Raw genomic sequence first — 15246 nt, 5'->3', positions numbered from 1 at the left:
GCAGCACTGAAGGTTGTGAAGTATTTGAAAGGATGTCCGGGACTTGGAATTTTGTTATCTCACGACTGCAACATGAAGATGACGGCCTATTGTGACACGGATTATGCCACTTGTCCAATGACAAGAAGATCCATTACTGGTTTCTGTATTAAGCTGGGAAAGTCTTTAATTTCATGGAAGACGAAGAAGCAATCGACAGTTTCATTGTCATAAGCTGAATCAGAATATCGAGCCATGGCAAAAATCGTGTGCGAAATAGTTTGGATTCGGGGATTACTTTCAGATCTGGGTGTGCAAGTCGACAGTGCAAGTGAATTGTTTTGTGACAATGGCGCAGCTCTTAAATTGGTTGCAAATCCGGTTTTTCATGAAAAAACAAAGCACATCGAGGTTGACTGTTATTTTACTCGAGAGAAAATTCGAGAAGGGGTTGCTGCCACTCGAGGAATCACAACTGTGGAACAACCTACAGATATTTTCACTAAGCCCTTATGCCAGAGACAGCACAGATATCTATTAAGCAAGCTTGGCGCCTTTGACATTTATAAGCCACCAGCTTGAGGGGGAGTGTTGGAGAAGGAATCTAATTTAGTCTGAAGATTGATTAAGCAAATCATAGATAATCGTAGATATGTTTTACTTTAGGAAAATTAATATTGTGTAAATATTTTATGATTCATTTACTGTACTACAAATATACACGTACATTGATATGCGAGTAATACGAATACAGAAAATTTCTCCCCATTTTCACGAATCTTGTCAAAAACATATATATAACAATACTCGTGCAACGATTTAGAACGAACATCAATCAATTGTAAGTAATTTTATAATTTTATAATTTTTTCATGTATAAACCCTAAAATTTCAAATTTAAAATTCTCACTCAATTCCCAATAAAATTAATTATACAAATTATATATGGCTGGAAAGATCTCGACATCTAAAACAAAAGCCCTATGGTTTCAAGATCAATTGAGCAAAACATCCGCACGGAAAATAACGTCCATATTCGGCTCAAAAAGAAAAAAAAAATCAAATTTGTTATAAAAAAAAATTGGGTTCTACAATCATATATAATATGCTATGATACCACATATAGAAAATTATTTACATAAGCAATTAATTAATTAAGAAGAATCGGATTTATATATGATTGTAAACACTGAAATCAATGAACATAGTGTAATTAAAGTGTACTTGTTTAAGCCATTACTTCACTTAAAAAAAAAATAGATCACTATGATAATAACTATTGGAATACCAGATCTTACCTATTTCAGTTTTCAATGGGATTAAAACAATTGTATAGCCTACCCTTTCTTTTATAGACTAAAAATGAGATCTAACAAACCTTAATCAATAGTATGTTGGGCTATTTCTATTACAGACTTCAGTTAAATATAATTGCCTACACTTTACTATTCAACTAGGCCAATTATTAATAGATGTCAATACTCAATTTAATAAGATCACTCTAGGGTTTAATAAATATTAGAATATCCATTAACCTAATTATTTAAATTAAAAATTAATTAATTAATGTAAATTCATATTATAGAAAATTTCCAACAGTAATTCCCATACAAGCTCGCAATCAGGTTTTGAGGTGGTTTGATTCTTGGCCTATAATCAGAAAAGACACTCCCAATTCTCTCTTTGACCTCAATCCTCGACACTCTTAGCAAGCTGAGTTCAGTCCAGTCCGGCCCAACATCTCTCGGCCTAGCTCTGGTCCTCACTCTCCCATTTACTTTCTCTACTTTCTCGGCCAAGAGAAGAGAACTGCCGTAGAAACGGCCAGAAGAGCTCGAGAAGCTTCACACAAAATGACCTCACCTCACTTCGTGTTCCCAGTCGAGCTCCCTCTCCCTCAGCAAGCTCCCGATCCTTTTGGGTCCTCCCCCCGCCCCACCTCAGGAAGACCCTCCAGGGTCTCTCCCTTTTGCCTGATATCTCACTCCATTCCCCCTTTCACTTTCCTCCGCATCTTCATTTTTTACCCCTCTGCTCCCTGCAATTTTTTCAGCAAAGACTTCAGTCTTTTCCCCTTTGCCAAAACTTGCTAGGGCAGCCCCTTGACTTGTAGCCAACGACAGCCACGTCCGCTTACATTTTAAGCTCAACTTCCAGCCACAAGTCTTCAGCTTTGATCCTTGCAAAAGATGGCTCCACTCTACCGACACAGAGAGAGAGACAGAGAGTTCCTGCTGCACGCCACTTGGTTAAAAGATAGGTCCGGTTTTTAAACGAGAGAGGGACGTGGCGACGGATTCGGAGTCAGAGAGAGAGAGAGAACGGTGACCGAACATGAACGGTGGGAGAGCAGCTGCGACTCGCATGTCAAGTGACAAAATGCGGGAGGCCTCGCGCAGAGAGAGAGAGAGAGAGAGTACGATACTTAGGTTCCAAAAATAAAGATTATCATCCGATCCGGACGGGTGGTTTCATGTGGAACCAAAAATCATCAATTCCACTTTTTTGGAATCAGAAATCAGATCGGTGCCTTCGAGAATCGTCCAAAACTAGTCACTTCCTTTTGCTTATCTTTAGTTCTGTGCGCTAGAGTAATTTTTTTTCTCGTTTTTTGTGCAACATAAAAATGAATTACGATAAAAAGACTTGATAAGTGAGCGTCATTTATTATTGGAGGGTAGCTTTGGAAAATAAAATTCGAACAAATGTCTCTTTTGGCTTGAAATATATAATTTAGGTTCAAGGCACGCAGCACGCTCTCGTGCGCATGATTAGGTAACTAATGCATAGAATGAAAAATGAAGCACTTGCGTATAATAGTCAGTCAAAGATAGCAAGAAGCAAGGATGATTCAGGAAAATCTAATGATAGGAAGAAATAAAGAAAAGGAGGAGGAAGGAAACGAAGTGTAATTTGGAAAATTTTGGAAAAAAAATGAGATAAAATATGTAATTTGATTTTGGGTGGATGTGAATATAAATGGAAAATGTGTTTGGTGAAAGAATGTGAGGCGGAAGAAATTATGAAAATCGTTTTATATTTCTAAAAAATGGATAACATTTTTCTCATTTTCAAAGAAGTTTTGCTAATAGCATAAAATGTTTTTTTTTAATAGTTCATTTTCAGTGAAATGAACATCAAAAAATTTTGAAAATGTTTTATTGGAAATTACTTTTCGTGAAAAAAATAAAGCATTATTTTTATGTTTTCTTTTTCGCTTTTAAATTGATTTTTTATTTTCTTTTTTTTTTCTTCCCTTTCCTTTTACTTTTTGGTCATCGTTAGCCACGATGGTGGCTGGCGACTAGCCATAGGCCAACTTGATCCTTGCCATAGGTCGACAAAGAGATCATAAGCCTTGAACTCACCGGCCTCGGTGAAGCTCGAGCTCGCCTCGTTCAATGAAGCTTTTGCTTGCTTGGATTGGCGGAATCTTGAGCTCATCGATTCACGTCTTAGACGGTCATCAGGTAGTCGACCATCGCCTCGGCGGCTGTGGCGGAGGGGGAAGAAGGAGGAAGAAGTGAAGAAAGAGGAGGAAGGAGGAAGGAAAAGAAAACGGGAAAAAGAAAAAAAAAAAGAAAAAAAAAGCAAAAGAAAACGAAAGAAAAATGGAAATTTAATATAATAAAAGTTCGATTTAAAAAATAAAAATAATTAAAAATTCAATTTAAAAATATATATATAATAATTAAAGTTACAAAATTTTTGGTCAATTACAAACATAAAATTCGATTTTTTTGTAATTTTTTAAAAAAATCAAATCGTATATTGAATAGTAAGAAATATTTTTTTTTTTTATTTTTAGATTTCAACTATGAATATTGAAAAATATAATTATTGCCTTGAAAAATAATTTTTTGAAAAATATAATTATTTTTAGAAATATGATATTTTTTACGAAACGAAGGAAATTTAGCGCGTTTGGTAACGATTATGTTATCGGAATAAATTCGATTATAAATTTTTATTTTTTATTCTCGTTTTCGAAAATAATTTCTAAACATTTTAAGCCAGAATCGTCCAAAATTTCTGATTTTAGAATAGAATTGCGTTTGGTATCATGTCAATTGATTACATTTACAAATCAATTTATTTTAATTTTTAAATAAAATTTTATTTTTCCTTTTATTTTTTTTTCTCTTTTCTCTTTCTCTCTTTGTTCTTTTTCTTTTGGTCGCCGGTCGTTAGTCCTAGCCACCACCAAACAAGGAGGTCGTCGACCCTCGTCGCCAAGTGTCGTCGGTAGTTGGGCAGGGCTTGCCTAGCCCTATCGAGGCTCGACCTTGCCAAAGTTGGGTGAGGCCTGCTTAGCCACCGGTGAAGCTTGCCTAGCCCCACTGATGAGCCTTGGTGGGGTGGGTGAGGCTCGCTTAGCCACCGGCTAGGCTTGCCCAGCCTCGGCGAGGCTCGGCCTCGCTGGTGACTAGGCTTGCCTCCGGCCCAGACCTCGCCTTGGCTGGGCGAGCCTCCAGCGAGCTCGCTGGATTGGTTGTCGGCGATTGGCGGCAGATGGCAATCGTGGGATATGATTTTAATTCTTGATTTTGTTTTCGGAATAAGAATCAATTTTTTTTTTAAATTTTTGATTTTGTTCCAAATCTAATTTCGGGAACAAAAAAATAAAAATTTGTTTCCGAAAACAAAATTTTTACCAAAAACGATTTTGTTTCCAAACTGCTCTCGAAAATAAAAAATTAGAATCGGATACTGTTTTGATGATGGTTACCAAACAGGGCCTTAACATTGAGGAGGTGTGCGAAAGCATATGGAAAGCCGTTTACTAAATCTCAACAGGAGAAGAAGCATTTATACTGAGAATATTTCTTACCCAAAATGAACGAATAAAATATCGAGAATATTTTCCTTCTCTCCTAATTTGGCGCCACAATTCGCACCCCACCCACCGCCTCCGGATCGCGTTCAATTCCGAAGAGGGATAAGATGACGTCGGCGCCATTCGACGTCGGTAGACACGGTGAGCCGATCGCATCGACAGCCGACCTCCGCCACCCAATGCTATCCCCCCCGCTCCACGCGGCTCCTCGCCTGACGCCCACGTGGTGAGCTCCCGAGGGGCGCGTCGCAGCCGATCGCTCCTCCGGCTCTCACCATCCAGTCCACCTAGCGAGTCCCAGTGCAGACGTGGCCATCAAGACACGAATATCTCGCTCTCGCGCTCTCGCGCTCTCTCAACTACTCCGTTTCTGCAGAAGCTCCACCGCCTTCGAGACCTTCGCTGCTGCCGGCGAATCTGCGCGCCTCTCATCCATGCCTGCTCCCCCCGTTCCTCTCGATCGGGCTCTCGATTCGATCGGCGACCGTCGCGGCCCGGCGAGACGCGGGCTGGATTGAGGTTGAGACCAGGAGAGGGGAGGTAGGAGGAGGACGGAAAGATGTTGGAGGATCAGGTGGCGAACCTCCTGCAGAGGTACCTGGGGAACTACGTGAGAGGCCTCAACAAGGAGGCTCTCAAGATCAGCGTCTGGAAAGGTGACGATCCTCTCTCCGCTTGCCGTTTCTGTATTTCGAGTGCGGTAGCGATCGGTTTCGGCTGCGGGTGCGCGCGCGCGGGGGAGACGGCGAATTCTTCGATGCGCTGGAATCGTCGATTCTGCGATCGTCTGGCTTTGCGAAGTGTGTTTGGGGCGTGAGATTGGGAATGGCGGGTGCTGTGCTTGTTGGACGAGTTTTCCAGTATCGATGCCCTGGAATCGTCGATTCTGCGAAGTGTGTTTGGGGCGTGAGATTGGGAGTGGCGGGTGCTGTGCGCGTTGGACGAGTTTTCCAGGATCGAAGTCGAAATGGGTGGCGCTTATCCGTTCAGGTTTTGAGTCGTGATGGTTTTGCTCACGTACTGTCTGTTTGTGTCTCGAGTTGCTGTATTGTGGCTTATCCAATTTTTGGATTTGATAGACGTTTGATTTCTGGAGATGGCTTCTGGAGTTGATTCTTTGGTGTGGTTTAGATGATAGCATTGAGTCCACCGCTTGCTGTAACCCTTGAAATGTTGCCTTTGGCTAGAGTAGTGCTGGCTTAGCACATTTTTAAAGTGGGGTAACTTTGCAGCTGCATTAGGACATATTCAATTTATTTTGCTCACTCAGCTTCACTTTCGCCTGACGTATTTTGAGGCTTCTCTGCTCGTAAAGCACATGTGTCATCCCTAAAGGTTTAAAATGTCATGAAACAACCGTGTGATGTATGTGGCATATGATTTTGATACTCTCCCCTTGTGGGTGAGTCCAACTCTACATAAACACCACAGTGGTTGGATGACCAGAGATAGAACACAATAGCATGAAACTAACAAAATTCTAGTAAGAGGGAGTGTCAAGGTATTACTCTGATTCCATATGAATTAGCATTTCCCCCTAAAGCCAAAAGAAATGTGGATATACATTTGGAACTTTTTGCCGATAAATTAAGCTGTTAGAGAAAAACATGCCTTATATTTTGTAATTTAACACTACCCTTCCACAAAGGCCAGTGGAATGATGAAGGCCTTAAATGTGTGAACTTGATATATGTGGATGAAAGAATTCTCGGGCTTTATTGTATGACCTAAGTAATTGGTTTAAGGAGAGTATAGAGAGTCGAACTTTGGACCTTTTGGTTTCAATAGCACGTAACCATTTATTACTTGAAAACAGGTGCTCAATATATATTTAGCATTTTCTTGACATTTTTTTAGTACTTTGTGTTGTACTTGTGTAACGATTCGACTTCATCCATGTGGGCCAAGTCCAAAGGAGCAAAAACCACAAAAGGTGGTGACCATTCAAGGGGGATCTCATGAATCACTTAACATAGCCTCTCTTTCAGATGTAAGAATCTTGCGATTCTTCAGACTCTCCCACTTAAGAAATTGTGTCCTCTTCAGTGTTGGCTCGTATTGCGTAACGATACTCTCCCTATTTGATGTGTGATTCAATCCATTTCTGCCTTTGGCACCTCTTGAAAGCCTTCTGGGAGCGGCACTTTGAGCTCTCTTGGCCTACAATTACTCCACGTTTCCACACAAGGTGGTGAGCTTTTGGGTGTGGATCTTACCTATTATTAAAGTATCCCACAATTTTGTCTACGAGATTTGTATGGACCTTTTGTAGCTCTACTTCTGCCTGATGGCTTAGGGTCTAGTATATTTCTCAATAAGCAGTAAGTACCTTTTCACTTTTCCGACAAATTTTAGATAGTTTTTTGTTTTCAGAAAAGTATGGGAAGGTTATATGTGGATGTACGTATCAACATTGAGTGTTGTGAAAGTTTCAAGAATTTTGGATTTAACAAAGGTCCAAGTGCATGAGATATGATAATCAGATCAATCAAAGAATAAAAAGTACAAGTCAATTCAGGTAGGTCCTTAACCTTTTTAGGTTGGACTTTCTAGCTTAAGCGGGTCAGGTTTTGTCCCAATTATTGTTTCGTGTGTTTGGGTCCCTGCTCATCGATTCCACTGCAGTTTTAGTCAGCATTGCACCTGAAAGGGGGTGTTGAGATATCCTCTCATTTGTTGATGGTTTACATGGGCCTTGTATACATCTGGTTCACTTCCACATAATGGTTTAAGCTTGTAAAGTAGACTTTTGAACACTCATGAATTGCTTTATAGGATTTTTCTTAGAAGGGGTGCAAATGTGCTGGGTCTAAACGGATAAATGGCCTGGCCTGAACTGATTGGCCCCAAGTTTTCTGGGCTCAGTCTATGGGGCTGGCCCTAAGAAGGAATAAAGGCCCCGTCAGAGATTAGTCAGATAAGCTGGGTTGTTTTGGGCTTTAGCACAAATTTTTCTCTCCCTTTTCTAATTCATTTGAAGAATATCATGCATTATCAAATCTCAAAACTCTAACATACAATTGTCAAGTATATGACGTCAATTTACTTGATAAAGATACATTATATATTTTAGGCTGCTCTGGGCGAATTCAAGCCTGAGCATCTCAGGCCCAAACAACTGGACCGGCTCAATGACTAGCCTGATTGGCCTGGTTTAGTTCGGTCTTTTCGGGTCTCCAGGATGGAATTACTGTCTGTTCTTCTATTGGTGTGAACTTTTGAGCTTAACGATGCGTTGCTGATGCATGCTTCTTCATTTATTCATGGCTTATGCAGGCTGTTGTTTGGAAGTGCTTTTTGAGACGTGTTGCATGAACGTTACTTACTTCTATAGTGAGAGAAAAAACGGTTGCAGCTTTCAAATTAATAGATAAGCTAGATCGCAAATATATATTTCTATGGATGGCTTCTTTCAACAAAACTTATCCCTTAGGTTGTTAGAGAGCATTTAGAGACTTCGCATCTCTCGAAAAGAGAGAACAAGTTTGAAATGCTTGGTAATTCCACAGATCCTTGATGACAAATCCATCTTATTCTTGGCTGCTTAGTAGGTGATTATTCCAACAACAGATAAAACAGTTAAGCATTTGCTGATGAATGCTTTGGCCAGCGAAGCTATTACCTTATTCACTTTTTTCTAGTAGCATATCGTCCCGCAGAATATACTTTGCAAGTGAGCCAGTTCTTGGCATTTTGACTGTCCAAGGGTATTACACACTTCCTCTTAAAGCTTTTCGGCAAGGTACATGTTTGGGGTAGAACTTGTGAACTTAAAATTTGTTTGAGGCAGTGATGGTATGCATAGTGTTGAGATAATTTTATTATATTCAGTTGTAAATAATTTTCTTTACAAGTTTGGACATTTAACTGACGAACTTGTGACTGAATAGGTGATGTGGTGCTAACAAACATGCAGCTGAAGCCAGAGGCACTCAATGCCTTAAAGTTGCCTGTAAAGGTGAAGGCAGGATTTCTTGGTTCCGTAAAACTTAAGGTTTGTGGCTAATTTTGGCTGTAGAATCATAGTCAACAGATAATGATACAGTATCTGATGTATCGTCTCTGATATGGAGACACTTTGTACCTCATTCTTTTGTATGTAAACTTTGGTATTATTACAAATGCATCCTCAATCTTTCTGCATCTTGCATCTTGGAGAAATTCTACTGAAGAAGAACAGGTTAGAAATAATGTAGTAGCTCGTAGGAGCCATCAACTTCACTTCAACAAAAGAAAGATTTAAACTTTAATTGCTTATGTGATTGAGCTTGTAGTCTATACAGAGTCCAGCACGTTCAAAATCTATGAGCCAAATGATAGCTGATCTGGGTAAAGTCAATAATTTCATCTTATTCTTACCTTGGGGATCAAGTTGGTTATTGGGCAGACAAAATTGTAACAGTAAATCAATATTATCTTTTTGTTCTTTCTTTGTCCTTTCCTGATGTACTTGAACAATTTCTTTGAATGAAATTATATAAGAAAAGTCAGCAGATCAATATTATCCTAATTTTTTTGATTTATAGTTGGTCAACTGTTGCTTCTAATTTTCTTTCAATAATATTATCTTTATCCTCATCTATTGCATTGCATGAGAAGTTTTGCAACATTATAGTAGAAAATATTTCCTATGCATCATGGCACAGGGTTTTGTGGCTAGTTCACAGTAAGATCCTTGGATTGTCTACTCTACATTGTGTCAAAGGAGTACTACGTGATTTTTCTTCTATATCAGCGCAGAGGTAGAGGGGCACTGAGAAAACGTGCCATTTTTTCTCATGAAGAAACTGCTTGGGGTTATGATAACAACTAATGACTTGCAGAGGCAAAGTGCCTTGAAAGTAGTGTCTTTTGGTATAAACAAGCAGCAAAATCTGTTTCAACTATCTGCTTCTACTTTAACTGGTTTAGGATGTCATGTAATGATGTGTAGAAAATTAATAAAATGTAGAAGAAAAGCATAAATGATGACCAGCACGCAACCCCAGTGAAAGAAGAAGGTAGGTGAATCTCTCTTTAGGATAATGCTACCTAACTTCTTGCTTAGGTTAGATGGCTCTGTTTATGCTCTGTAGACCATGATTTTGGATGCCTTTGACAGTGTTGGCTTTTATTATTGCCCATTTCTTCAACATTGTCATCCGGGCTGGAGTAGTATGTAATGAACATGGATTTTGCAGTGATTCTCTTTTAGTACGTTCTCCTAGGCTGATTTCAACTTGTATATATGCCTCAAACTTATGTTTTCGGTGTTTTGTGCATTGCTTCCTTTTTTTCTTCAGGTGTTATTTGTACTTTACTCTTGCTAATTTCTGGAGCTAAATACCTATGCAAGACCTGGTTGATGTATTCCACTTTATAGGTTCCTTGGAGCAGGCTTGGCCAAGAGCCAGTATTGGTTTCCCTGGATCGCATTTTTTTATTAGCTGAACCTTCAACTCGTGTTGAAGGTTCTAGTGAGGATTCGGTACAAGAAGCTAAGAAAAGCATAGTGCGGGTAAGACACAGTGAGCTGTAATTTATTAGATGTCTCTGTTAAGTGAAATTGTTATAGTTGATAAGTTAACTCCTCATGTGGAAAGAAATGAAGCTTTTCATAATGTCATTACTCCTCAGGAGACACCTCAGGAGGAAAGGTTCACTAGAAATGTTCTCTTTTGGATTAGAACTAAGATGAACTAGTTTGTCTGCTGCTGATAGGAGTTTGTGTGAAAAATGGAGGACTTTTTGGTGCCAAACTGAGTGCTTGAGTGCTCTTGCTGTTCTTAAGATGTATGTAGGCTTGTAATGGAATTAATCCTCCCATCTCTTTGGTTTTTATGCACAATGAAGATAAGTTACTTGTCGGAAGTAAAGACAAGTTAACTCCTTTTCTCACTGTTCCAGGAAATGGAGATGAAGCTGTTGGAAAGGGCTCAACAACTGAAATCAGAAGTGGTAAGACATGTGCAAACCATTTTGTGAAGTGATTGACAGTAAAAACTGTGTCTGTAGAGTTCTTTGTTACTACACTCCCGTAGAAAGGAAGCAGAAAGAGTAGATAAAAGGAAGGCAGCCCAGCTCCTCTGATGTGTCATGGCATCACATGCCTAGTCCTGGACTTCACGAGATATTATAGTAATCAACAGTAATGGAAAGTTCTCATTGCTCATATTCGATTGAACTTCAGTACATACTCAATTGGCAAAGTTGGCACCTTAAAGCTGCTATTTGTAGACGTATGAAGCACATTGTTTAATGGATTACAGGAGGCCCCATGTATTGGATTTATTTTTCTTGGATTTGAAGTTAATTAGGAAGAGATACCGTGACAAGAGTTGGGCACTTAAATTGTGAAAAAGCATGTCTGATTGATGGATGATAAACTACAGTGCAACTAATCAAGACTGTTGTTGATGATTGTGCACAAGACAATTGAGTTTTCTCCGTACCTAGAGGACTTCCTCCGTGGGCAGTGGATAGTGGCCATAAGTCCCAGGAAAAACTTTTGTTTATCCTTCCTTCTATCAAGAGAATCTCTTGGATGAGTAATGCACTCAGTCAAATCTTGTAAAAACCTCCTAGAGAGAGGTCTAGCATTCTCCTGAGCCTAGACTGGAACTTCAATGTTTAGTTTCAGCGTGATGAGGCGGAAGGAATTGTAGGAGTGGTTCTCCCGAATCAGATGTTCTCTGATTTGAAATGATTGCCCTCTGCTGTCAATCCTCATCCTCTATGAGATGGTAACTAAGAGAACCATCCTTGCTCATGCAATGAGTTCCCTCACAGCTGATATAAGTATGATCTGACAGAGATTGGTCATGGTATATAGCTCAGAGCCTTAAGTTCTGTGGCTTTAGTCTCTAGCTGTCTTAGCTACATTATGTCAGCCTTTGTAGTTTTAGCCATTGCTAGGCGTCCATTGCCAAGTAATTTTTTTTTTTAATGATCTCTCCTGGGACATGACTCCAGTTATATAATGACAGTGCTATATGTATCTTTCTTTTGGCAAAGTCATGATGTGTCTTTATTGTTTACATTCAATGTTGTCAAGCTTTTTTTTTCTTTTCAAGAACACATCCTGGCTGGGCTCGTTGATAAGCACAATAATTGGGAACTTGAAGCTTTCTATAACTAATATACACATCAGATATGAAGATCTGGAAAGGTAAGAACTTTTTTCTTCATTTGATAATTGTCAGTCATTGGTTAGAAGATATTCCTAGCTGGTGTCCAACTCTTCTGTTTCCAGCAATCCTGGCCACCCATTTGCAATGGGCTTAACCTTGGAGAAATTGGTAGCTGTGACTACTGATGATAATGGAAAGGAGACATTTATTACTGGGGGTTCACTGGATCGCATTCAAAAGGTCACCATCTTCTTTTGTCGCTGCACTTGTAATGTTCTATTGTTGAAATGATTTCATTTCGATGGACTCAGAATATCACAAGCTTTTGTTGTGGATAATTTGAATTGCTAGATGTCGGTTGCCCACAGAGCTAATCTGTTGCTGAATGACTCAGAGATTTTCAAGTCCTAGAATTTTTGTAGAAAATGCAAATGGGGAGTGGCTCGTCTTATCTGTTGGGGGAGCAGAGCCATAATGCATTTTCTTGGTTCTTTGACTAAAATTTGTTGGTGTTTCTGATTTCCTCCTTGTATACATTTCAGTCAGTTGAGCTTGAGCAAATAGCGCTTTATCTGGATTCTGGTATTTCTCCCTGGCAGTTAGACAAGCCATGGGAGAATTTGCTTCCTGCGGAGTGGGTCCAGGTAGACAGTTACTTCAGCTTATCGTCTGAATGCTCATCAAAACTAATGGGACAACTGATTTTTTTTATGGTTCTCTGTGAGGTGTAGGTTTTCAGATTTGGCACTGACAAGGGAAAGCCAGCCAACAGGCTCACAAAGAAGCATGCGTATATCCTACAACCTGTTACTGGAAATGCAAAATATGTAAAATCGCGGCCAAATGAACACAATAGCCAGCAACCTTTGCAGAAAGCAGCAGTGAACTTGGACGATGTTACTTTGTGCCTTTCAAAGGTTCTTCTTGATCATGTTTTGTTCTTACTAATGACTTTATAAATTGGTATGACTATCTGTTTCACTCATCATCATTTTTGCAGGATGGACACAGGGATATGCTAAAATTAGCCGATAATTTTGCTGTCTTCAACCAACGGCTGAAATACGCTCATTTTCGTCCACTTGCTTCTGTAATATCTAGTCCAAGTTCTTGGTGGAAGTATGCTTACAGAGCAGTTTCTGACCAGTTGAAAAAGGCCAGGTATCCAAAATTCTGAAATGTCTGTTTATGTAATGCTTTCAGAATTGTTTATAAGCACCTATAAATACATGCTGGAAGAATAGAGACCGTGGCTTGTAGGATAGAAACTAGAGACCACCAAGAATAGCAAAATTTTATGGTTCACCTAGTTGAATGTTGCAATTCATTGGAGGAATGTCTTGTCATTTGAATCCCAACACAGAATCTTTTTTCATTGCTACATCCCATCTTCAATTCCGTTCACTGAGACTACAAATAACATCAAGGATGACCATTCTATCAAAAATATAACAGGAGTCACATTGATCAAATATGTTTTGATTGAGCTTCCTCAGAAGGCTAGATTGCTTTAACAATAGCCTTTCCTGTCAAGCCTCTTCACATCTACAGTTTCTTTAAATTCATCTGCAATATCCTCTTTAAATTCTTGTGCATGACTGAATTTGGCTGTCTGCATAGTTTCATTTTTGTTGGGTTTACAGTCTATTGGACTGAGAAGTGCACATGTATCAGTCCTACTTTGGAACGTCGCTTGGAGACTCAAGATTGATATTTTTACATATAATATCATAGTGCTGGGAAAATAATAGGGTAATGGCATGTGGCGGTTATAGCAGCTTCCGTACTCAAGGTGTAACAACATTGAGAGGACATGAGAGAATTATGGGAATTTTGATCCGATTCTCTCTGGTAAACGTTCGGCCATGATTTCTGCGGTTCAACTCATGATTCAAGTATCACGTTAAGCCTAAAGGGTCAATTTAAAGAGTCTTATATTGCAGACTTTTAACTGTTGGGGCTCTTTGTATAACCACATAAATCTAGTTCCACTCTGAATTTGGACTATTGCATTTGCATTCTCAGATGTCCAGAAAATTGATTTGAGTTTTTGCAGATAGCAACCACTGGCCTATAAATACCTCTTATATAAAAATCTGTGCTGTCAAATTTTTTATTGTGTTCATTTGGGGGCACAGAATTTTCTTGAGATCTGGAAGCCTTTAACTAACCTTCGTGTTTTATTTTATCATCTTTGTATGTTTGTCTTTTGATAGTATAACTGTTGTGGACCATTTATAATGTTTTCGGCAATGTCATGACCTGTGCAACCAATAAATTTCCTTGTTTCTTTTATGCGTTTTCTTACCTGGAATAATGTGAAGATGACGACAATTTGGTATTTTTATTGGTGAGAAGAGTCCTCCCAAGTGCCGAATTCCATGAATTGCTTCGAAATAAATTATTAAGCTGCGTAACTCTTAGGGAAGTCATGCCTGAGGGCACAACACGTGGATGGTAGTTAGGAATGTGATGCCTAGGCTGTATGCTAGACAGGTTAGTTGTCTTTATGTAGCCTGCCAACAGTGTTTAATCTTCAAAGACAAGATTGTAGCTGCCATTGGGTGTGGCAATGATATATTGGATTTTACTGAGATGGACCGGAAGCGTTTTGGCTCCCTAAGATTTGTCTTCCAAAAGTTGGAATTCCTTCTCTTTTTTGTGTTATGGAGCATGTCTGATCCCTGTGGATATTCTTGGGGAGTTTGGTTCAGCTTAATAGTGTCAATCCTTGAAAACAGAAGCTTAGCTTCCATTGAGGTGGAAAATAAACTACTGGAATTTTCTGAAATGGAGGGGAAGCATTCTGACCCTGTGAGATTTGTTTTCCAAAAGTTGGCCATCCTTCTCGTGTGTTGTTTGGAGAGCCCCCTGGGGCTTGGGCAGTTTGGTTCAGCTTACACAGTATCTATCGATGCTGTTAAATACCTTCAAAAGATACTCTTGATGTTGTGGACCTTCTGGTTGCTTTTTTGTGTTTGGGTATTCCTTTTCTCAAATGTTAATGGAGCTTAGTGTAGTCTGTTTATTTGGAAATTTCGTAAGCTTTGCCAATTAAATTCATATTGTAAATACTGAGAAAGCATTGATCTTTGTTGCAGTGGCAGAATGTCATGGGAGCAGGTTCTGAAGTATGCAAAATTAAGAAAAAAGTATATCTCTCTTTATGCGCAATTACTAAAATCTGATCCAAGTCGAGCAATAGCTGATGACAATAAGGAAATTGAAGAGTTAGATCGTGAACTTGACCTTGAAGTGATTCTTCAATGGAGGTACAAGGGCTCTCCTCAACTTTCTTCTCGTCCTCTTATCGTATATGAA

General features: G+C 39.3%; 1 protein-coding gene across 2 annotated transcripts in view; it reads left to right on the top strand.

Annotated features, from left to right (window-relative positions):
• Positions 1–5127: 5127 nt before the first annotated feature.
• The window catches only part of LOC104441975, a 52096-nt gene continuing 41977 nt past the window's right edge, over positions 5128–15246 (top strand). For both annotated transcript variants that reach the window (XM_010055256.3, XM_010055255.3), the window contains exons 1-10: positions 5128–5472; positions 8707–8810; positions 10179–10313; positions 10703–10753; positions 11869–11963; positions 12048–12165; positions 12468–12569; positions 12657–12842; positions 12926–13086; positions 15027–15197. In XM_010055256.3, coding sequence (XP_010053558.2) covers positions 5376–5472; positions 8707–8810; positions 10179–10313; positions 10703–10753; positions 11869–11963; positions 12048–12165; positions 12468–12569; positions 12657–12842; positions 12926–13086; positions 15027–15197 — 1220 coding nt within the window. In that variant the 5' untranslated portion in view covers positions 5128–5375. The remainder of the gene's footprint in view (positions 5473–8706; positions 8811–10178; positions 10314–10702; positions 10754–11868; positions 11964–12047; positions 12166–12467; positions 12570–12656; positions 12843–12925; positions 13087–15026; positions 15198–15246) is intronic.

This window comes from Eucalyptus grandis, chromosome 4 (genome assembly GCF_016545825.1).
Source record: "Eucalyptus grandis isolate ANBG69807.140 chromosome 4, ASM1654582v1, whole genome shotgun sequence".
NCBI lineage: Eukaryota > Viridiplantae > Streptophyta > Magnoliopsida > Myrtales > Myrtaceae > Eucalyptus > Eucalyptus grandis.
Note: the sequence above shows the minus strand (reverse complement) of the source record. Positions and strands in the feature narration are given on the sequence as shown.